This window comes from Chaetodon trifascialis, chromosome 5 (genome assembly GCF_039877785.1).
Source record: "Chaetodon trifascialis isolate fChaTrf1 chromosome 5, fChaTrf1.hap1, whole genome shotgun sequence".
Taxonomy (NCBI): Eukaryota; Metazoa; Chordata; class Actinopteri; order Chaetodontiformes; family Chaetodontidae; genus Chaetodon; species Chaetodon trifascialis.
In genome coordinates this window covers 22,023,045-22,047,081 of record NC_092060.1, presented here as the reverse complement: position 1 = coordinate 22,047,081, position 24,037 = coordinate 22,023,045, and the positions used below count along the sequence as shown (strand labels likewise).

The window sequence follows — 24,037 nt, the reverse complement described above, 5'->3', positions numbered from 1 at the left end:
ATCTACAACTCCAATTCCAAAAAAGCTGGGATGCTGTGTAAATCATAAATAGAACAGAATTTGATAACTTGTTTATCCTTTTTGACACAATTTAAAACAGCTCAAAGACAATACATTTAATGCTTTACCTCATCAACTTCATTGATTTTTGTAACTATCTGCTTATTCTGGAAAATTGTGGAATGCTCCAAAAAACACCTGCTTGGAACATCCCACAGGTAAACAGGCTCATTGGTAACAGGTGATAGTGTCATGATAAGGTATGAAAGGGGCAAGTTGACCACACTGTGAGACACATGGTTGTATAAAGGTTATCACTGCATGGGCTCAGGCACACTTTGGAAAACTGCTGTCGGTAAAAACACAGTTTGTTTGCAGGTAGTTGCATTCTGTTTTTATCGGAAACACAGCGTCCCAACTTTTTTGGAATCCGGGTTGCACATTCCAAGATGACCTTTTGCGTAACCTCATGTTTTCAGCCATCTCCTGTATGTTGAACTCATTCCAGGAGCTGAAAGAGACGGAGGAGTTAGACATCCAGCTGAAGGTGTTCAACGAGAACAAGGAGGAGGACTCTATTGAGCTCTCCCATCGCCTGGATGACATCCGCGCCGAGATGGAATATCCTTTTGTCCTCCCTCCGTGTGAATATACAGATGAATAGACCTGCAGAACTAGCAGTGAGAGATGAGTGATTATTGTGAGTTTGGTCAAGCTTTACAGGCTAAAGCCCCTCATGGTTGGGTTCATTAGAGAGGGCTTTGAGGAGCCAGAGCACAATATCCAGCTCTATCTCAGACCAGGTATACTAGGTAAATAACCCTGTCATCTTAACCTCCCGCCTCTTCTTTCCTCTTTGTATTAACCTTTCTCTGCTCCCCTTCACTTTTTGTCATTTGCCTGTTAGTATTGGGTTAAGTAGGACTGTTGTATGACTTAAGAGGAGGATATCTAACAGACATACACTTTCCTAGTCTTACCATTTACTAAGCACAAAAGACAGTTCATATTATATTGTATAGTCAAGGTTTCTTCTTTTCAAGCGTTGTCACTCCTTGCCACCTCTCTGCCAATGTCCATTTAACTCTGAACAGAAGTTGGTAAGGTGAGCAGTAATTTAGTCCAGAGTTGGGAACTTCTTCAAGCATCCCGGAGAAGAACCTTTTAATAATTCACAAATCTCCTCTGAGGCTATGTATGAATGGCTGACACCGTGAGCAGACAAACCAGACGCTGACATTGTTATGCAGATGTTCATTCCCACAACCTTTTTCTTCCACCAAATCCCACAGTTCTAGTACTGGCACAAAGTGCTGCTGTGAGTGACAGTTTCTGTTGACACATGTAGGTGACTGGAGGAGGTTGTGCGTCTGTGTGTGCGTGTGTGTGTGTGTGGAGAGAAGATGGAGAGGAAAAAAAACTGCACCTGGATTAATGATGTGCTTGAGCAGGTTCACAAATGAGGAAGGCCCAATGTTTGTTTGCAAGGACAATGTGGTATTGATCTGTGAGCTCTGAGCATGATTCGAATGCCCCAGCTACCTTTTGTCCCTTTGCTTGTGTAGAACACACACACAAACACGTACGTATGTGCACGATATCACGCAGGTAGTACCTCTGCTACCTGATCATTGCACGTGTCTTGTTTCCCTCTGCAGTTTCATGAATATTAACCTGAGGAGTTTCGTCTCCTCTGTGTCCGGCCCAGGTCCAGGTGCCGAGGAGGTGACTCCAGGCCACTAATGAATATTAATGAGCTGTGGAATGGTGATTGATTGACCCCACTACTGACTGGGCTACGTCACACTTGACTGCCACTCATGTTTATTCATTATTTGGAGAGGGAGTGTAAAGAGAGAGAGACAGAGAGCAAGAATGAGCGTGTAGAGGGGGGTGTCATCGAATGGATTGGCATTCTACATTAGGTTTGTGTCTGCAGCTTAGTGATAGATGAAGCTAGTTGGATACTTTCCCAGTCTGAGCTCCTTCTCATGTCCTCTCAAATGCTGCTGTGGTGAGGCTATAATTGAATCTCACAGGATTGGTAATTCTCCCAGGCTTCATACTCGGCTAATACAAGGGAGGGAAATGATACTGCGGAGGATCCCGTATTCCCATCCCTCCCTCTCTAAAAATTTGATATGGGATAGGAGTTTAATTACAGACATTGTTGAAATTAATAGGAAAAGTGTCAAACAGTATTTAAAAGAATTGATCTCCTCCAATTGCTGTGGCTGCAGATTGTTTTGTGTGGATGATAGTATGGGAAATGGAGAATGCAGTCAAGTGCTGTTTTTTTTTTTTATTGAGGAAATAAATGATCTGAATTATTGATAGCCTCTTACAGAGTCATCCCTCATTAGCTGTTGATGAAACCTGACAAATTATATTAGGAAACAAATAAAGCATTGGCAAAATCTCCTGATTAACCTTTAAAAGCGTATTAGTCGGACCTCTCTGATCCCCCGTGAGTTTTGGATGCATAACATTATGTGTACATCCATGAAATCAGCTGTTATAACACATTAGCAGTGGTGGAAATATTAGTGTTGCTCTGGTGCTCTGTTTATTCCTAATTTTGTCTGAATCCTCGAGCTGTGTCACCTAAAAATCACAAACAGTCTGTTTTCATCATCTGTTTTTGCATGTGCGTTTCACTATTTTCCGTTCGGAAAGCAGAAAGGAGGGGAATCGCAACATTTGCTGCCACGGTGTTGAATATGTCACTCCACTGCTCCGCAGTCAGTATGTTGCGCTAAGTAAATATTTTAGCACATGTCAAGATCTGCACTTCATGTTACGATGGCAATCAGGTTTTTATCTCTGGGAGCTTAACAGGGCACCGTCTCCTTGGTCTTCTTTTTTTCTGCATGTGTGCACATATCTGAGAGGCTTATTTTACTTTTTCAAACAAGATGAGTCTCCATGGGGAAATCCACCATTCTCAAGCAAACAAATTAAATGGGCTCCAAATCATTCATTTTCCTGGGTTCTTTACTTCTTAGAGCTACACTTGTAGGAAGCTATTAGAAGTTTGAGAAACATAAATTTAATTATTTCTGAATTAGCAGTGCGCTGCAAATCAGCCATTAACATAGAAATTGAATTTTGAAATATTTTTAACGTGCAGGTACGTCTTCCTCTATACTGTCTGCTGTGTTGGTATTGCTTTTTTTTTTTTTTTAATTATTAACACTGCATTTGTTTTTTAAAGAGATAGAACAACCCTAAACAGTGGGTGACTGTAGAAACAGAGACAATAACCTAAATAATACATTTCAGTATGTACCATACGGAGAAGTATGTCAAAATATTAGAGTGCAAAATAAATATTTTATTAGAAAAGGGGGGAATCAAAATGACAGCAGAGGGGTTCAGGGCCAGAGCAATGTGGAACATATTCATTGTGTTAGAGCATACAAATACATTAGAGGCGTAGAGACATAGCTTAGCAGAGATGGGTCCCCCAGAACATGTAGAGCAGGTGTGTAAGGACCATCTAGGCCTGTAATCTATGATATGTTTTCATGAATAGCACACTGTAACATCTGTATGAAATGAATAAGTGTACCCTGATCATCCCCACATCTCCAGCATGCATCATCGGCAGTGCTCTTGCATTGTTTTACCACCATGATGCTAACATCAAAGATTTTGTGCTTTGTGGAATAAGAGGCATCACTTACAACTAGTTTTTTTAAAACAAATGCTCAGCAAATAATCAAGAAATATATGTAGTGTGGGATATTTGAACAGGAAGAATAAAAAGAAAGACTGAGTCTGATTTAACATCTGTTTTAGATGTCAAAGCCATCACTACTTCCTCCTGGGGAAAGCAAACATAAGACACATAATCAATACCTTTTGCAAATTTAATAACATGAATTTTCGCTCCTGAGTACATGTCACTTTCAATCGGAAAACTGAACCTCAGCCATATTTCTGCCCCGCGAATGATCGGCTCCCTGTCATTCTTTCCTTAAACATTCAAACCGGTGAGTTTTTCATGTAATTAATTTCCTCTATTCTGAAAGGTTTGGAGTGACAGGTAAACCAGAGGGAGCATTCTCTTATTGCCAATCCCCCTCCTCACGTTAGCTGTTTACACTGTTTTAGCTCCCCGGAGAGAGAGAGAGTGGATAAGAGGAATCACATCTCCGTTTGCTTTTGCACAGTGATGCCTGTCAGAAAACCTGAGGTGAGGAACTGGGGAAAATAGATATGTATTTATAAAGAAAACGAGAGCTAATACAGCTTTAAGTGTTTGCAAGGAGTTGAATGCGCCTGAAAAATGAACTAATATTGAGAAGTTCATCAGAATTAACTTAGAAACCTAAAAAAAATAACACAGTCATAATGTTGTTTTCCTTAACCTTGCTCCTGTACTGATATGAATGAGGTGTACCATCTCCTGTCCAATATGGTGAAAGACACTGGCTCAGAGACCTACTTCCTGTCAGTCCTCCAGCACCTATTGCTCATCAGGAATGACTATTACATCAGGTAAGTTCTAATGTTTACATACCACTCGCTTTTTATTGACTGATGACTTCATGATGCTTTCCCATGCCGATAAGCTTGGATAGTCTTTGTTTATTTTTATTTATTTATTTTTTTCAACAGTAGATATGAAACACCTCATACATCACTCTGAACTTATTTGTTCATTACTTACAGGAAATTGTTATTTCCTCTGCCGGTCTGTGTGTTTGTCTTTGACCAACATATCTTGAAAAGTAAAAGCCAGGTTGAAATGTTTTCCTCCCAAAAGTAAGAGACCTATTAATTTTTAAAAGCCAAGCTTGAACTCCCTTTGAATTACCACAGCTTTGTGTCATTTACCCACAACTGCAGTCTGTGAAAGCAACATCTCTTAGCTTGCCCCTCTTGTTCATTCATTCAGCATCAGTTTTTAAGATAGAGTGGAAAAACATAAGACATATGGGACATAATAAAAATCATAAAACATGGTACAAATATGTGGGAACAAGTGTGATAACCCAACTTGAAAGCCTATGTAAAACAATGTAGATCAGGTTTCAGCAATGATATAAAACCTGGAGTACATCCAACCCGTTCCCCACCGATTAAGACAACATCGCTATCGACCACATTGGCTAATGATTAGCCTATCAGCTTTATAGGGGTTTATGGAGATGGCATGAGCTCTATTCTGGAGTTTCATGTGTTGCCTGGCTGGAGTTGAAGATGAGGACAACATGCTAAAAACTGTCTCCACACTGCATCTTCTATGGAGGAATTACTTAATTAACCTTTCTGTGTCAAAATCTGTAACTCTATTGAACCACACCCACGTTAGCGCTGCAGAGCTGTGCAGCTTGAGGTGCTGCACAGGCCTGAGCCTCGGGGGACAACAAATTCTATGAGTAGGGATAATATTCTGTATTTTGGAGTTATTAAGTAATTTTAAACTGTTTTTACTTTGCCTTTGAAGAGCAAATGTGTCAGTGACTGGACAGGAAGGCCGCCAGTCCTCTGAATGGAGTGACACTGATGAATTCACTGCTGTGTCAGACCTTTTTTGCAGAAATAAGGCTTAAAAAAAAGGAAGCTGGATGAGGATGAGAGGAGGAAGATGAATTTACCATAGACAAGTTGCTGTTCCCTTGGAGTTATGAATAATGCATTCCTCATCTATTCGTAGGAAGTGAGAAATAGAATTCGCATTAACCAGCTAGTGCGGCCACGTCCACCTCAGCTCCAGTGTCCATGTGCCTCTGTGTGAGCCAGCAATAAGGAGGGATCAGTGCCGATGCTCTATAAATAAACGGATGGTCTTTTTAAAGATATGTTTTTGAAATATTCCAGCCTCCATCACAAATGCAAGGACACACCCACGCATGTGCACACACAAACGCTAACACCAGAAAATCATTCTGTCTGAGGCTTTTCATTCCCCATACATCACAGCCGTGTGAGTTAGGATGATGGAGGATGCAGTCATATAGTACATGCAGCTATTTACAAGAGATACTATCTCTCTTTTTCCACTCTTTGCCCTTAAAATTATCATCTTTTCATGTTGTGGTCAAAATTGGGCGAATGTGAAGTAGCATAGCGTGTATTTAACATTTTGCCTGCTTTGAACAAAAAATAGGCAGATCAGAGGATGTGTGGTGGCGATGCGTGGCTCTAGTTGGAATCCTTTAATGGTGGCAGGTATGCTGCGTAAATGTGTGACAGACTTTGGCTTTGTGATCAAAGGAACGCATGTTTGCTCATAATATTCTATCTAAAGTAAGGGATTAAGTTGTTTTTATCATTGTATGGACTGGAATTGATAGCACACTTGGTACCTTGATTTGTGTGTGTCAAATAATAATCTACATTAAATGATAATTAAATAATATGATTAGTGTTCTAATAACTCTAAGAGGGTCTACAGTGGGCAAACTGTTGAAGTGCTCTGTCTACTGTCATTCCTCCTAACACAACATTAGTTGTTGCTCTCCCCTCCGGGGCTTGGTTTATTTTTGATAATTAATCTCTCACTGCAAGCCTAATGAATGGGAGCACATCAAACCCACCCAGTAAATATAGAGCAGATCTGCTCTTTTGGAGCCTGGTGATATGGGGATTACACTGGTTATGTGGAGCAGAGCTGGATCAAGTGGCTGGGGCTGTGCTGAACTGCAAGCTATCATTGGAAGAAATGAAGGTGCCAAAGTAAAAGCAGAGGTGGGGAAGGATGCAGGGGACATATGCTGGCTTCTGGAGCCCAGCCCTGCCCACTGTGGAGGGGCCTGACAGTTCTGGGTCACTCTCTCCGTCTCCAGTTATCTCCACCCAGCCCCTATCTGCTTGGTGGTGGCGGAGGATGGAGGACGAAGGGAAAATAGGGCGGCTTATTGAGATAATAATGTGGTGTACATTGGTGACAGTTGTAAGCCGAGTGCCACAGTGCTTAAGCCATGCAGGGCGATGTGTGAGCTTTCACTAGCTTGTTCCAATCATGAGTGGGCGAATCCGCCAGCTCAAGCTTAATGTATGGCATTTCATGCTTTCAAAACAGTGCACCTAAATGCTGATTTATTCTTACTTGCTTTGGCTCAGAATTTTGTGTTCTTTCATATTTCTGTTCATAACATGATATGGCCTGTCCACCCACGAGTTACCAACAGAACATAGCCTTTGAATTTATGGGCAACAGCGAGAGTTAAAGGCTCAGAAATAAACTTTATTTCATGTTTTTTTTTTTTAATAATAGGTTTTTTTTTAATAACAAGTTCAACATGTTCCCTTTTATTTCGACATATTCTTGGATGTATGTGCTTTTTTGGTATTACACAAAATTAACCCACCCGACAACAGACACTTTGTTCACAGCTGTGCCTGCTCACATCAATTATTACATCTTAGTTACATTAGTGCTCCTTCCCCTGCGTGCTTTCATGCAGCGCCGTCGCACGGGCAGGCTTTGATCAGACTTTCAGTTCCTTATCTGCATCAAAGTTGTCATAAAATCTTCTCTGAATCTCTCAGTTTCAGTTATTATCATATCAATCTATTGGACAATTTCAAGAAGATGAAATGGCCTTAAACTACAGCATGTTGGCCATACAGGGATTTGAGGAACTTCTAAACTGGTTTCTAAATGGAGGACAGGATTTTTTGTAAATTAAAGGAACAGATCCTACTGGAAGCACATTTGGAGCGTTGTACTGTATATTTATGCCCTGGAGCTCATAGAGGACCATAACCTCAGCTCTGTGTGTGTTACTTAAAAAAGAGATGCACTTGGTGTGATCATTGAATCAGAAGGCTGTCCCTGCCTCAGCATCTCATACTTTACTCCTCCTACTAGTTATGTACTCATCGCTCCACCAGATTTCATAGCGCTGTCCACGATTTGTCCAGCCGTTCACACAAATGCAACAATTAGCTGGTCGCAGCCACATGCAGCCGTGATCGTCCTTCCTGGTTTTACAGTATTATTCATGAGCATCATTAAGGGTCAGTGTTCCACATGTATCACCCCATTTCAAATCTCAGCTTCCAGTTTACAACAACTTAATCTTGAGACTTTAAGGAATAAAAAGTAAGTTTTTATCTGTTGGGAATTCAAACATCAACTTCTGGTCAATGTCATGCTTAGAAAATAATTATTTCTCAGTTTGGAGCTCAGTTTAAGGTGGCATTGTATTTGCTAAATGTCACTAGCAATTAAAGTTGATAATGTTACTGAGAAAAGGTCACACACCAACCTGTGTGGCGGAGTGGGACTCTCGGGCTGATTCAGGCGCCCCGCTTGACAACACCGGGCACTCAGTCACACTCCTAACCGGCTGACATGTTTTCCCGTCCATTGTGCTTTCAATTACGCACATTACACTGATTAGATTTACATTTCAGTTTTTATGGTTGCTCTAATTGGCAAAGATGATTGCAAATTAGGCAAGAGGGCAAGCGTAGCGTTGGCTAGCGTATGTCACCTTGAAATGGACAGACTAACACAGACTTGGGTTCTGTGTGCCCATTAATCTGCTAATTTCATGATCGGGGTGAAGCAAGTGATCAAATTTAATAGGGTGCCTATTTTCTCCAGCAGCACCCTTTTTGACATGGCATTTTGTGACCTCTAGCTTGGATAAGGGAATAATTTGTGGTTATTTAGCCTTGTAGGGTTTGTGTCACTCATATCTTTCTGCAGCTTGTCTAATTGTTCTGCTTTATGTCTTCTGACCCCCCCAGGCCTCAGTATTACAAGGTGATAGAAGAATGCGTGTCTCAGGTGGTCCTGCATCGTAATGGGATGGACCCCGACTTTGGCTACAGTAAAAGACTGGACGTGGACTTCACCCACCTGATTGGTATGCTTCATATTTACTCACTCATTAATTTAACACATGATGGAAAAAGTCTAAAATGTGTATAAAAGTCTTTTGAGATTCTAATGCGCTGAAATCATCCTGAAGATGGGTTTCCTTTTTCTTTTTAAAAGACATGCTGCAGGAGGTATATCACTGATGTTGCTGAGACTGTTTTGATACCTCGCAGTCATTCTCATTATCCCAGATCCCCCCGGGACTCCTCTGACAAACACCCGCAGTGTCCTGACCTATAAGATGGGGTCACCTCATCATTGATGAATAATGCAGCGTATCTGGCAGAATGAATTCAGTTAATTCCCCATCATTTTAAATGTCTCTTTTTCCTCATTTGTAGTATTCGCCAGGCGTGATCCTGGAATCATGGAGAAAACATCTATTTGCACTGCATTGCTAATGGAGAATCTTTTTCAAACAGAGAAAAGAAATAAATAACACCACTTTGTCTCTGTTGTGTCACTAACAGTTCTGTGACTTGCCAACAAAGGGTCATTAAAAGTTTCTAAACCTATCCACAGAGGGCTGCTGCTGTATTAAATAAGTTTTTTCACTCACTTTGCTGAGATTTAATCAGTTGATAAAAACTTTTGAGGATGTTTCGTTGAATTCACACAGGGGACAGATGCCGTATCCACATGAGTTTCTGAGAGGTGCCTTTCCACCCTTTTTCAATTTTCTGTTTTGTTGTTTTTCACATACACATGAGGTGTTGTTTCCCAAGAACAGTTATTTTTCGGAGGGAAAATGTGTTGCGTGATGTGAGATCTAACAATAATTTATACTTAAAACTTGCACGTACAGTACATTGCCCTTCAAATGATTAATCTACGCTGTAATTGTGAAATAGAAAATATGTAATGAAAGAAAAATTGGCAAAGCATGCAAACGTGCTCATTTAGTCTTGTGCTTAGGCTATGACTTTTTTTCTCTTATTCAAGTCACACACCCTGAAGCGACAGATAACAGGTCACAGTTTTTAGGTGATGATTCCCACCCTTCTCAGGGAGAGCAGGATCAAGACAAGATGAGGCCAAATTATTAGTGCATCTGCATGAGCCAAGAATCGAGCAGTATGACTGACGTCCCTGTATGTGAGACGTATTCAACGTATCATGGAAACCCTCTATCTCTTGCTGTCCCTTTGTCCCAGGGTCAGCACGGAAGTTGCATCAGCAGGCAAAGCTGCGCATTTTATACTGTCTTCTTTCTTCCCCAGAACATTTCCCAGACATTTTATACATATAATATTTATTACATATTATATATATAGGATAGGGCAGCACGGTGGCGCAGCAGGTAGTGCGCATTCCTCCCACAGACCAAAAACATGCTCATTAGGTTAATTGGTGACTCTAAAATTGTCCTTAGGTGTGAGTGTGAGCGTGAATGGTTGTCTGTCTTGTGTGTTGCCCTGCGATCAACTGGTGACCGGTCCAGGGTGTACCCCGCCTCCCGCCCATTGACAGCTGGGATAGGCTCCAGCCCCCCCGCAACCCCAAAAGGGATAGTTGGTATAGAAGATGAATGAATTATATTTCCATCCATCCATCCATCCATTTTCTATGCTGCTTATCCCTTTCGGGGTCGCGGGGGGCCGGAGCCTATCTCGGCTGTCAATGGGCGGGAGGCGGGGTACACCCTGGACCAGTCGCCAGCCGATCGCAGGGCACATACACACAACCATTCATACTCACACTCACACCTAGGGGCAATTTAGAGTCACCATTCAACCTAATGAGCATGTTTTTGGTCTGTGGGAGGAAGCCGGAGTACCCGGAGAGAACCCATTCATGCACGGGAAGAACACGCAAACTTCACACAGAAAGGCCCAACCTGGGAATCGACCGTGCAACCTTCTTGCTGTGAGGCACGCACACTACCTGCTGCGCCTCTGTGCAGCCCTGAATTATATTTATATTCATTTTATTATTCAGTGACTTCTGCCTTTCATTACAAGCGTCTGTATTATTCAACCTTTCATGGAGGACATATGTCATGAGAAAATATATAGAAAGATACTTTATATAGCAATCTTAGACTAACAAACCTTGAAATGCTCGGTTAAATCACTCATTTGAGAGGCAGCAGTGAGCTGGTTTTCCCTCTCAAAACACGCTTGGAATGTTTCAAGTGTTGTGAAATACACCTGTGACAGTTTTTAAGACCATCCGAAGTGGTAAACATCTCCTAGACCGAACAGACTTTTCAAGAAAGATTTCCAATCATCTGAGCTCTAATATACTTTGATAAACAAGACCCAGGTCTAATAGTAAAGCACCCAGACGTGCCTTTGAAGTATCTCATGACCGCGGCTGTGTTGTCTTGCAGATCAGTGTGTGGATAAAGCCAAAGTTGAAGAGAGTGAGCAGAAGGCTGCAGAGTTCTCCAAAAAGGTGAGACATTAATCACTCCAACAGCCCCTCTGGTTGGCCGGCTCCCATCAGGAAAGTTTTTTCTTCCTCAGAGCTCCCAGACAAGCTATTGATTTTCCATGCCCTGATCAATACCTGGCTGTGACGCTACATGATCCGTATCAGCATTACAAGAATCAATGCCGATGTTCTGATGTATACTTATTTGTGCACAGTGCCGGAGCAGAGTTAAGTTATGTGCAGGCTTTTCTGATTCAGTTCTGCATTTTAAAGTGGGCCTTTAAGGGCTTCTCTCTTTATCTTACATTTCCCTTTAAGCTAATTAAATTGATTAATTATTTGCTTGATTGCTTGTATTTTTTATTTATTTTGGACATATAAAATGCCAAATTAAAACCTTACCCCACCAAGCATGTTATTTATAATATTTAAAAGTATCTTAAGGAGCCTCACTACCTCTGTCTGGCAACACCAAGGGGGTCCTGGGTATGTTTTCTTATTAAGAGTCCTGTCCCACCAGCCCACCATGCACCCTGCTGGGCCAGTGAAATCATCGTAGCGACATGGCTTGGTTTCTGCAAAGGTTAGATCCATCAGCATACATGAAAGCCAGGCCTGAAACAAAGACAAAGGACAACAGGGCTCTAGGGCCAGGAGAGCTATGAATAGAAATCGGCCAGAGAGTGTAAGACAGCGTGTTTTGGTGTCTGTTGATGTGCCCTGTGGCCATTCTCTGGAGACACCGTGCCGCTCACCAACCTGCCGTGTGTGTCTGTTTACACAAGTGTTTGTTATGTGCACATAGACAGAACTCCTGTCTCTTTTCTTGCAGTTTGATGAGGAGTTCAGTGCGCGCCAGGAGGCCCAGGCCGAGTCTCAAAAGAAGGAAGAGAGAATCAAAGAGCTGGAGGGGAAGATCCAGGCCCTGGAGTCCCAGGTAAATCCATAAAGAGAAATCCCACTACTCTGCAAAATAGTGTTACATTCCCCCGGAGATCCTTTATATTGTATGTTTTCCAAAAAGGAAGAAGATAGTGGAAAAAAAGATGTCCAGAAGCCATTTAATCAGCTTTTAAGTGAAAAACGTCTCATACAAGCTTGAATGGAATAAGAGTGTTTGTCATCACAGCAACTAGAAGTAGTGGAGCCCACTGGACAAAGGGCTGATTTGGTCAGAACGATACCTTTCCACCCCATTTACAGATGTGCTGCTGCTGTAAGTGGGAGTGATCATCCATGCAAGAGCATTTGATTTAATAAGGGGTCAATCTCCTTCTTAAGTTGTAGCTCTTTTTATGGGAGAATTGCTCTATTGAAGCTTTTCCTGTGTAATTCTATCATCACAGAGATGGATTGCATTTCTTTTCCTGGCCTCTACATCATTTCTTACCAGGCAAAACCGTCCATTTTGAGCAGAGAAAATGACTGCTATTTCCCCCTTAACCCAATTTCAAACACTTTAGTGCTGCCTTGGGACAAAAGGGCAGTTTGCCTTCCTGCTTATGGAATTTAATATAAGCCAGCATTGAAAGATGGTATAGCTACATTTACATCAAAGATTGATTTTTATTTTATTTTTTATTTCAAACATCCATCTCTGGTTGCTTACACTCCCCGTCTGATAAACTGCACCTGCATGTGTGGTCCAAGCATCACTGGGACTTTTCTCAGTTAGTCCTCCAGCTGTCGTTCTCAGGTCCACAACAAATGCAGTGATCTAGCACAGGCACTGGCTGCTGCAGTGTTGTTTCTCCGTAGAACTTATTTTGTGTGTAGGTTTCACTCCTGCGCACTCACCTGAGTGCTGTGTCACCATTTGTTACCTGCATTTGTGCCCAAACCGATTCATCACTCCCTCTGTTCCTGATTCCTGCCCACCTATTTTAATGAGCCCATCAGAATCTGAAGCTCCTTTCTTCATGCCCGCCCTTTCCCTCCTTTACTCGTCTCCCTCTTCCACCTCCTGTCAGAAATGAATGCATCAGGCTGTGTTACCTCTGCTTGCCCCCTTTCCCTTGTCGGAGCTTTTTATGTTGTGTTTCCGACTGTTTTCTTCCCCATAACGCACATCCCCCTCACCCTCCCCTGGCAGGCCTCTGTCTTTTGAAGACTGACTGACTGTGGTGCATGAACAGGTAGTGTAGAGCAGAGAAGCCCTGGAGAGTCAAGCCCTCTCTTCCTCTGTTTGTCTGAATGCTCCTTCAAAGAGCGGTTACTGCTGGAGAGCCGCACATCAACACACATTAACCTCGGCAGGAAAACGTGTAATTTGTTTGGCACAAACTTACATGAGTGTGGCCATAAGGACTTTACATATCCCCTATGCATCGCAACAGGACATACCAACAGTTTTTTCAGTATATGCAAGTCGAGCCAAACTTACTACACTACTGTTGAGCATACGCAAACTTTGCTGTGACTATGAGTCCTTTTAATCTGTTCATTTTCACTGGCCTCAGTGGCCTCACATATAATTTTAATTTTAATTAGAGCTGATTTTGGGGCTGTCAGGGCTGAAGTTGTTTTTTCATTTTTTTTTCTTGAAATATGCAATTTCTGTAATAACAATTCAGTTCAGAGTTATCTCCTGTTTTTATTTTTTATTTTAGGCAGGTGTTCACAGAGACCATTCAATTGGTACCTCAAGCATTGAGCAAAACAACAGAGTCATCCTGTCAGACGCTTGTGATTCTGCTACTTGAAGAAGGCTAAGCTGAAAGAGTGTGTTTTGCAACCTAATCCACGTTTGACACAGCGCTGTAGAAAGCCATTAACTGTGAGAGCGCAGAACCTTTAAGTCGTTGTGAGGACACACATTCAGTTCGTCCATCAAAGCTGCAGTGCTATCACTGCCGTTTTGCTGAATATGAATGAAGTGGGAGCTAACCCTAACCTTTCATCTCCTAGACAGAATTCCTGTCAGATATCAAAACACATGCATGCCTGAGTCGCTTCTCTTCACCTAGTTTGTGAACCAACACATTTAATGAGAGTCTTTCTCTGGGAACTTTGGCATTGTAACAAGCAGCCTGTTTGATGTGTCTGTTTGATTATCCCCCAATTGAGTTGAGTGGAGGTTCTGCCTGTAAACATCAACAAAGGACACAGAAATCACAACAAGTGGAAATCATCCACCCTTCCCCAAACCTTTGCTTGCAACCATTCGAGATAAAAAAAGGAACCTATTCATTGAATTGGCTCTGGATGTGATGAATAATGTAGCACTGCAGTGGTACATTGGAGCACTCTGCGCCATCCCATTAATAGATTTTAACAACCTGGCGGTCTTGTAGCTGACCCGGCTTGGCCCCAAGAGGAGCTGGAGGTGTAGTGGACCACTTTCTCTGTCTTTTACTGCCAGGCTGCCTTCTGCCCTGGCTGATTACAAAATTTGACTCAACTGATAATGACATGGGGTCTTTAAGCAGTGACATCAGAGGGACGGCTACGGCAAAACATTGCAACGGGTTGTCGTAGTAGTGGAAATCAAATATCACTAGGCAACGTTTCACTCATCTAACGGCTGCTTAGAGAACTTCCTGCTAAAACTTTTCGGCTTATGGCAAACCAATCGTAGTAGACAGTCAGGCTAGAACATCAGGAAGTGTAGTGACAGAATCACACATGTGCAACGTAGTTTCTTTCTTCAACGCCACAGCCGTCCCTTCAGCCCTCACTGCTTGCTTAAGTCCCTAATGTTTAGCCAAACCCAGACTGTTCGGCTCACTGTCGTTCAAATGTCTTCTGCATGTGTCCTTCCATTCACGATTCTCCATGAAAATGGTGGTCAAAAGTGCTAGACTTCTCTGAAAGCAAAGCATACTATTCTAAAAATCTCTCTGGCTTGTTCCTCAAAACTGAGATATCTCAAAGCCTCTACCTTTTAATCTCCGAGGATGAAAGATGAAATGAAACTTCCCTTTGCTTTAAATATTGCACTTTACTACCATTTTCTAAAATTCTTGCAAAATGAAACTTCTTTTTAAGTCACCCCATTAAAAGTTTCCATCTTCTTTTCCATTTTACACATTAAATATTTAGTTCTCCACAGTCCATAGTAAGATGTGTTCTGTAGGAATGACTCCATAAAAATATTACGTTTCAGTTGCTGTGGAATACGCTCCCTTCATTTTTCTTTTGGCAAGGTCGCACAGAGGGAAATATCAAAGCAAAATGGGTACATTTCTAAAACAAAGACTGCAGAGTGAAATCAATGCCCATCACACATCTAAGAGTGTTAAGTTGAAATGTATTTTGCGATGCCAAAAATGAAAAAAAAGGGAAATGGAAGAAGGGTTTTGAAGGTGTACCAACTGTCAGTGATGCTGTGCCTTGTTCCTTTCATGCTGCAGTCAGGGCCCTGCACTGATGTGCTTTTGAAGATAGATTACATCTTGTTTTAGGTGTAAAAGTACAGTACACTCTGCCTTTTGCACATCAAATAGCTCATTCAGACAAAATGGGAATATAACACTGTACTACCATTGTCATTAACTGTGCACGGGACATCCTCTCTCTCCTGCACGACTCTTTTTCCAGCTTTTTTGTGGTTGGTGTGAGTACTCTTCCTGTTCTAGTGTTCTAGTGTGCTTCCTCTTCTCTGTCTATCTAACCCACCCCCATTTGTGCCTCTCTGTTGCCCTCTGTGTCTGTGGTGTATTCCCATGGTGTGTGTGCGTATGTGTGTGTGTGTGTGTGTGTGTGTGTTGTATCTGCACAGTTAACTATTGAAACAGACAAGCTCAAAGAGGCTCAGAGACTCATCAGGGAATCTGAAGCCAAGGTGGGTGTCCTCCTTGCATGCGTGACCCTCGACATAATGTCACATTTAGTTACCTGCAAATCCAAGTTGTGTATAAAATGAAGTGGATGCTTCAAAACGTTTGTTGGAGACAATTAAGAAACTGATTGTGGGAATGATCTCCTGCCCTCTCTGTTGTTCCCTCTGCATGTCTGCCCCACTCCGTATTAATTTTAAGGGTATTGTTTTAAGCACCTGGAATTTCAGCTTGTGTTTGATATGAACTGACATGCAAAAAAAAAGAAAAGAAATCAAACTGGAATGCTGTGTGTATGTAGTTGAAATTTACTCTGATTTAATACCATATTTTCCAGAATGTTTTGCCTCTTAAAATTACTAATCAATCAAAACAGATGACATGCTTTCATAAAAAATGATATTTAAGACCTTTATTCCATTCAGATAAATAATATAACAGCTGGAAGCTCTGCTGAACTCTGTAGTGGTTTTAACTAGACACATTTCCTACGTGTTTAATGCAATTTTCATAAGTAAACACTTTGTGATTGAATTCCTCTATCAGAGATGAGATTGGGGCATAGATTTAATCACATAGCGTTCAGAGTTAATTACCTGCCATGCTGACCTCCCCGCTGAGTCCAGAAGACTGTGAATCCAAATTGGATGGGTTAGATTTCATATTAGCCCTGTCTTTTACTTTAGACAGATCTCCAGATGGGCTCCGCAATAGTAACATCAGCCAAAAAGCATCAAGGAGACCTTCACAGGCTGGCGAGAAACACAATATTAAAACATGCTGGATGATATATACCAATCAGCATATAGGAAAGTAATTGGGAAAAGAAACCTTTGCTGTAAAATGTTACTCGTTCAGAATGTCTGTATGGACGGATATGTTTGTGTATTTTGTCTCACATACTTACATAAACATATACTGTGCATGCTCAGACACTTATACAAAACATGCACGGGCTGCTTAATTACAACGCAGAACATTAAGTCTGATGTTGTCCCATATGAATGCAGTATGAAATAACCATTATCATTTAAGGCAAAATGCACAATTTGCAGCTTATGGATGTCTTTATTTTAGGTATTTGTTTTGGTGTCTGAGGAACAGGAAGAAGCCAGTGGCAATGGTATTGGATCCCAAGGGTTCTGTGAAACACTGGGCTTATTATTATTGGGTAGATCAGAGAGAGAGAGAGATAAAGACTCAGAGGGTCCTTCCGTATGGAAACAACTGCGTTCTAATTTAGCAACTAATTTGCTTCCATTCTCTCACATTAATCTTAAAAGAGAAAACGGGCCACGGAGGGCTCGAGATTGACAGACATGTAATCATTGCATGTGGATTTTCACTGAAGGGCTCTGGGCGATCTGTGCAAGAAGCTCCGTGCAGAACACCTTTTTAATTTTGGCCCTAATAAACAATTCGCCAATGCCATTATGTAATAAAACGCAACGTAATGTCTTTAAATATGAAGCCAGTCACATTTGCGCTCACAATCAAGTGACTGGGGGAAAAGCACATAGTAGGGAATTGCTTTTGGAAATGAGAAGTGCAAGTGGAAACGCTTTTTGGTAAGAGCCGCCGTCTAATCAGCTTCAAAGATCAAACCCTGTCTAAGCTTGGGTGTCTGTAATTGTTGTATTTGCATAACTGTTTTTCTCTTGAACATTTTTCTATTGGCGTTATCACTGACTATCACCTACTACCTGTGTATGCAGTATGTGTGATAGTGCAGACATGCCAAAGGACTGAAAGACTTTGTCTTATCAGTCTCAGGTCTAATTACATCCCTGTCTACTGTGTAATAGCCTGCCATTGTGAGAACTCATGATGAAGACTTGATGGGAAAGCAACATTCTTATCTTTTGTAAATTAAAGCAGTCGTCGATCACAGGTTTTCCTCCAACATTTTGCGGCATATTTCCATACATACCTGCAGGGATTGATATTTCTGAACACATAAGGCCAACCTTTTTGCCAGTGCTTCATAGAAAGCCGCATTTTTGTTTTTTTCAAGATGAATTCCAGTCATCTTGTTCTTAAATCAGATGAACTGGTTTCGTTTAAGATCACTGGTCTACATATGACTCGTACCTCCAATGGCAGGTATATTATACTATTTGATTGATAATTATAAATGGATGATTTCAGTAGAGCTTATGCAACCAGTTTGAAAAAAATGTGCATTTTATGACACCAACTACGAGGTAATGTAACATCGTGAAAATTATAAAAAAATACACAAATCCAAGTTTGAATTGAAAGTGTTCTGATAAATCTGACATGATGTGAATATGAGCTGTACAACTCATAGTCTCTTATATACTGTAGCATTCAGTCAAGTCCCATTACTAGAACATATCCTCACACTGCAGAATTGCTTTAGGGAGTCATTGCTTTTTCAAGATTTTTCTGTTTCATGCGCACAAATTTATTTCAGTTGCTCTGAAATACTCATGATAGCCCCCTCAATAAACCTGACATCTCTTGTAAATATACAGTATATATGATGTTACACTTAGCCCAAGTATGCAGACAGTTTAGAGTATATCCCAACTTGTAACTGAACTCCCATGTATGTCAAACAATACAGTAGATACCAGTAAATCTAGAAAAACATGATTTCGTGTCAAGTTTTGTAGCCACTGAGTTTAAGTTCAACAATACCCATTTGTTTCATTTAACAAGCTAAACTCATTAAGTACAAGCATTTTTTCCTAATCTGGAAAGACGGAAATGTTCCTGAATGTCACTGCTGCTGAATAGTGAAGATCATGAGCAGTGCCTTTACTTAAAGGACTCACAGCAAAGTCGACTTGGCAAACATCCACAAAAAACTGTTTTTAAACTTGTGGGCATGAACTTTTTGGATAGTAAAGTCAGAAGATCAGGAGGAGACGTGACCTCTTCATGTGGTCTGAACTTACAAGCAACACTCACCCAGAACCTGGTAAGCCTTGATGTAAAACTGCAGTGAGCTGGTCGACTGTTATTCTCACACACACACACACACACACACACACACACACACACACACACACACACACACTGTGTCTCTCCACAGTCAAAGATCATGGCAAGTCGCTAAGATACTGGCAGTAAAACATTGTTTTTCACAGAAAAGCTTCTTCACTGACACAAACCAAGACATCCACCTTCTGCCTATCAGTGACCTCAGACTGAGGCTTGGTCGACGTGTCGGCCATCTTTAACATTTCTACCCTGTATTTGCAGATTGCAGCGGGCCCCACCGTGCCCGGAGCACCACCTCCTCCGCCCCTACCAGGGGGTGCAGCAGCTCTACCTCCTCCTCCACCACCACCTCCGCCACCTCCGCCTGGTGGCTGTCCTCCCCCTCCTCCACCTCCTCCCCCTCTCCCTGGCCACGCCGGCATTCCGCCACCACCTCCACCCCCAGGTGGAGGACCTCCACCTCCGCCACCGCCCCCTGGTTTTGGGCCTCCACCTCCTCCGCCCTTCCCTGGGGGATTTGGTGGGCCTCCCCCACCTCCTGCGTTGCCTGTCGTCAAGCTGCCTTATGGACTGACGCCTAAGAAGGTCTACAAGCCAGAAACTGTGATGAAGAGGGTCAACTGGACCAAGGTATGCTAACCTGAGCTGTCATTCACTGTGACTCTCATGTGATTGGTGAGATGCTATTGCACTGCTCACATGAAATATTTCACAGTCTCTTTACAATCATGCAAACATTTAGCTCTGGATTTAGGGGATTTTTTGAAGTAACCGTGTGCAATAAGAAGATGCAAAGTTGGAGATCCAAATCAAAAGGAGCTCTATTCAGACGCATTCTTAATCTCGCCAAAGAACCTTTCAGCCACAGGCCGCACGATTCCGCACTCAGAACTCATTTCAAAAGATGCAACAGTAAACAATTTTCATTGGTCAAATGTCCTTGGCTTTTCACACTCTTTAGCATAACTGAATGAAGGCTGGGTTGTGTAATATTCCATCATTTGAATATATTTTCAATAGGACATTTTCTTACGTGTGGGCTCCTTTTTTTTTTCATCACAGCTAATTTATCCATCGCCTCAGGAGTTCTTAGCATTAATTTAATGGTTCCTTGCTTGTATGACCTTTCGCTTCAGTCTTCAATTACTGAACAGCAACCAACATCAGACTACTTCTTTTGACATCAAGTTAGTGTTGCACAATATATTTAATGGTTTTAGTGCAATCAAGTTATGTATTAAAAAGGAATTTTGACTGTTGAGGGCCATTTTCGTTATCGCTACATGTTTTTGTCTGGGGAATATTTTGGTTGCTGTGGTACATTATTTATTCAACAACAGGCCAGCAAACGATGCAAATGAGAAGAAATGTGAAGAACAACGTTGACTGTTGTGTCGTAAGCAGCATGCTACAGGTTGAATTTCTGTCAAGCACTCTTTAAAATGGCATGTATGCAAATGCTTCACTCTGTGTGGGAGTTTCCTGAGCAGTAAGAAAAGTTATTAATAGTGTCATGCAGCAGTGAGAAATATCAAACCTGTGAGAAAAACAGTAAGAAAACAACATTTTTTTATGTCTTAATGCCAGGCAGGCCTGTTTGTGCCTTGATATTTTAAATATTACTAGTCGTTTTCTTGTGCAGTATCTACGTGGTTTTGCAGATTTGATTTGTGTGCATGCAGTGACATGCAAATGCCCATTGTCTGGGAGGCGTACGGAAAGAGGTTAATGTGCAGGAGCATTAACCTTGCCTCCACAGGAATTGTAGTTTGGTGATGCAAATGAAATTCATCACCACCTGAGGAAAAACAATCTGTGTCTCCTGTGTCGATTAAGAGTCCTCTGTCTTTTCTGTGTGCAGCAGATGGAAGTATGAGCCTAGCAGGAGCAAGTATGATTCGCTTGTGTTATGAAGGAAGAGGAGAGAAAAGAGACGTCCCGTCTATCAGGAACCCCATACATGTCTGACGAGAGTATGAATATATATATTTGAGAACAAAAATGGTATTCAGTTATTACTAGACAGTGGAGTTTCATCAATCAGTTGAAGGGCAGCTGTTGCATTCATCTGTACACAGGTGATGACCACTTACATATTTAAAATCACACTATCTATCATATATATATATATATATATATATATATATATATATATATATATACACATATACACACACACACACACACACACACACACACACACACACACACACACACACACACACACACACACACACACACACATAGTGCATGTATACATAACCTACTTCAAGTATCATATTCTCAATCAGTAGTGACAGTGTTTACATGGGAAGTCAACAAGGGATGTGGTGGCAGTACATTCTTGGTCAGAAGCAGTAGTACAAGGCACTCATACAGGAATAGATGAGCCCAGGCACATACTGGGAAATGCCAGCTTTGTTTAAGTGCTAAATGCCTTTCAAATCAGCTTGAGTTATTTTTTCCCTGCATGTTCTTCCATATTTGTGCGTCAGTGATTCCCACAGAAAATTATTAGCGAAGACAGAGTATGGGACTGTCCCCATGCCAAATTAAACAACACACACACACACACACACACACGCACACGCACACGCGCGCACACACACACACACACACACACACACACACACACACACACACACACACACACACACACACCACATTGTTCTATTTCGTATGCATCCCTCCTGAAAAAATAAATTAATGTAATCTTACCACACTAATTAAGGATATTTGTACACATGTGGGAACGCCGAACAAAAGGCAGCATGGATGCAGTGGGGTTAAGGAAATAACTGTCACGCAAAGCATCATGAGACGGGCTCATATTTAAGCTCAGCGTTAGCTCATTAGCTCAAATTGGAACAAATTCCTTCACTCAAACATAGAAATGACATCTTTATTCTGGTCAGGCTCAGCAGGAAGCCCCTAAGAGTCACCAAGTCACAGAATTTAGGAAATTTAGAATTACACCATCAGCTATGCATTCGGTCATTGCCTATTTGCCAAATACTATTTTTAAGTTAGGATTATTACTATTGTTGTTGTTGTTATTGATCAGTTTTATAGTGTAATCTGTTGTGCAGCTAGAGCAGCTGAATGAAAACGCCCTCATTTCTTGACATAAGTTAAAACTGTGAAATGAATGTACATGCCTTGGAACCCTTTTGGCCTTTGTTGTTAGATGGTTTTGTGTGTTATCTTGATTAAACATTATCTTGTGTAAGTAAAGTAAGATTTGAGTTAAGTTAAGTTGCAATTTCTAAAAGCATCCTTCACCAGGAGTGTTGTTGTTTGTGTTTTCTTTGCCGATCAAACCTTGATTGCACAATGTACAGTAATGGCAATAGAATAATGATGCCATCAGCGTTAAGATGGGTTCCCTTTAAGAGTCTCTGACTTTGCCATTCTGTCTGCCACCAGGTACGATCTCCATGAGGGCTCGATTTATGGCACAAAGTCAGGCTAACGGGATTGACCTTCTTGTGCATATGAAAATCAACAGAGAGAAAACATGTTAGAACCGTCTCCGCCATGGCAGTTTCTTTCATTTTGTAAAAATGTAAAATAATGTGATACTGTTCACTTTTCTCAGCACATACCAAATAATTTCCATGTCGGTTCATGTCTCCATTACAAACTGAGTGAATGAATGGACTCACACTTTTCCTTTGAGTGTTTTCTTCGACTCCCCTCTCCACCCTGATGCCAAACCCCTGCTGTAGTTACTTGTTTGCATGAAGCAATGCTCACTTCGTGTTATTACCCCATTTCAAATTATGATGATTTCATTTTACCTCCTCAGTGAACGTACTTCTTGGTGGTGGAGAACAGAGTGTTACTGCTTCTCCTGTTGCTATTTACCTCATTACATTGGTGCCTGGGACACTAGTTATACATAACTATTTAGTTTAGCACTTTTTGGATGTTGGAAGCAACATGCTGTACTTTTTTTTTTGCAGAAACACACATTTACAAATTGCTTAACTGATAGCATAGCATAGGTAGCATAGCTGTGAGTTGGTGGTTAGCAGTAGTGCCCTGACATTGTGCCGATGTCCATTAGGTTCTGATTTCTGTTTGCCATTTGGGCTTTCGTTGCAGGTTTATAGTAAAAATTGTGATACTTCGCAAAATAGGCAAGAAAAGTTATGCCTTGTCTTTATTGGAGGACTTTATACCATTAGCTTTGAATACGGGCCGCTCACTTCAAGGACAGTTTATACCTAGTGGTGTTGTAGCTGCATTTTGAAAGAGCCTTTGCACCCAGCACTAGAATTGTAGTCTTTTCTCCGTTCAAATGCAGATATTTTGTGACATCCAGAAACTGATGTCCTTCAGGCAGCTAAGCAGGGAATCTAAAGAGCTGATGTTATCAGGAGATGGTGAAATGTAGAGTTGTGTGTCATCCATGTAGCTATGATGATTATGTGATGCAGCTAAGTAGACGCATATAAAGATGAGGTGATGTGGTGCCAAGGTAGGAAAACTGAACTGGCATTTTTGTATGTGTTATACAACTTTCTCACTTATAATACCGTTGTTTGTAAGGTTGGAGATTGTTTGGTAGGTACTTAGCACCGGAGGGTCTGAAGTGTTCTTTTTTAAAAGGGGCCTTCTAACAGATGTCTGTAATGAATGGGGAAAAATGCCACTCCGGAGAGAGCTGCTCACTATGGTGAGTAAACATCTGCTAAATGACTGAAAACAAATTTAAAAAAGGTTGCAGGGAGTGGATCAAGGGGAGAGGTGGATGATCTAATTTGGCTCGTGACATCAGTAAGCTCACTGAAGCTCACTATGGAGAAATGTTTAAATGTGACTCCATGCAGAGGTGGACTAGCATCAAAGTGGCAAAACCGTTAGTTATTTTTGGGAAGTAACTTTGTATAATTAGCTGGAGGAGGATTAGTCAGTTGGTTAATGACTGAGACAAAGAAGTTTGGATTGTTCTTGTGGCTATCAATAAGGTTTGACAGGATTTTCAGGCTAGTTTCATGTTTCTGTTGCAGTTCAGGAGCACACATTATTTGTATTGCAGCTGTCTGTCAGTCTGGAGTTAAGT

The 24,037-nt window shown here is 41.4% G+C and overlaps 1 protein-coding gene across 8 annotated transcripts in view; it reads left to right on the top strand.

Annotated features, from left to right (window-relative positions):
- Positions 1-24,037, top strand: part of diaph2 (diaphanous-related formin 2) — a 377,012-nt gene that overhangs the window by 123,920 nt on the left and 229,055 nt on the right. For 5 of the 8 annotated variants that reach the window (XM_070962304.1, XM_070962301.1, XM_070962302.1 and 2 more), the window contains 7 exons: positions 509-621; positions 4,387-4,503; positions 8,713-8,831; positions 11,178-11,242; positions 12,054-12,158; positions 15,942-16,004; positions 19,231-19,599. In XM_070962304.1, coding sequence (XP_070818405.1) covers positions 509-621; positions 4,387-4,503; positions 8,713-8,831; positions 11,178-11,242; positions 12,054-12,158; positions 15,942-16,004; positions 19,231-19,599 — 951 coding nt within the window. The remainder of the gene's footprint in view (positions 1-508; positions 622-4,386; positions 4,504-8,712; positions 8,832-11,177; positions 11,243-12,053; positions 12,159-15,941; positions 16,005-19,230; positions 19,600-24,037) is intronic. The other 3 variants (XM_070962307.1, XM_070962305.1, XM_070962309.1) reach the window with 1 other exon arrangement.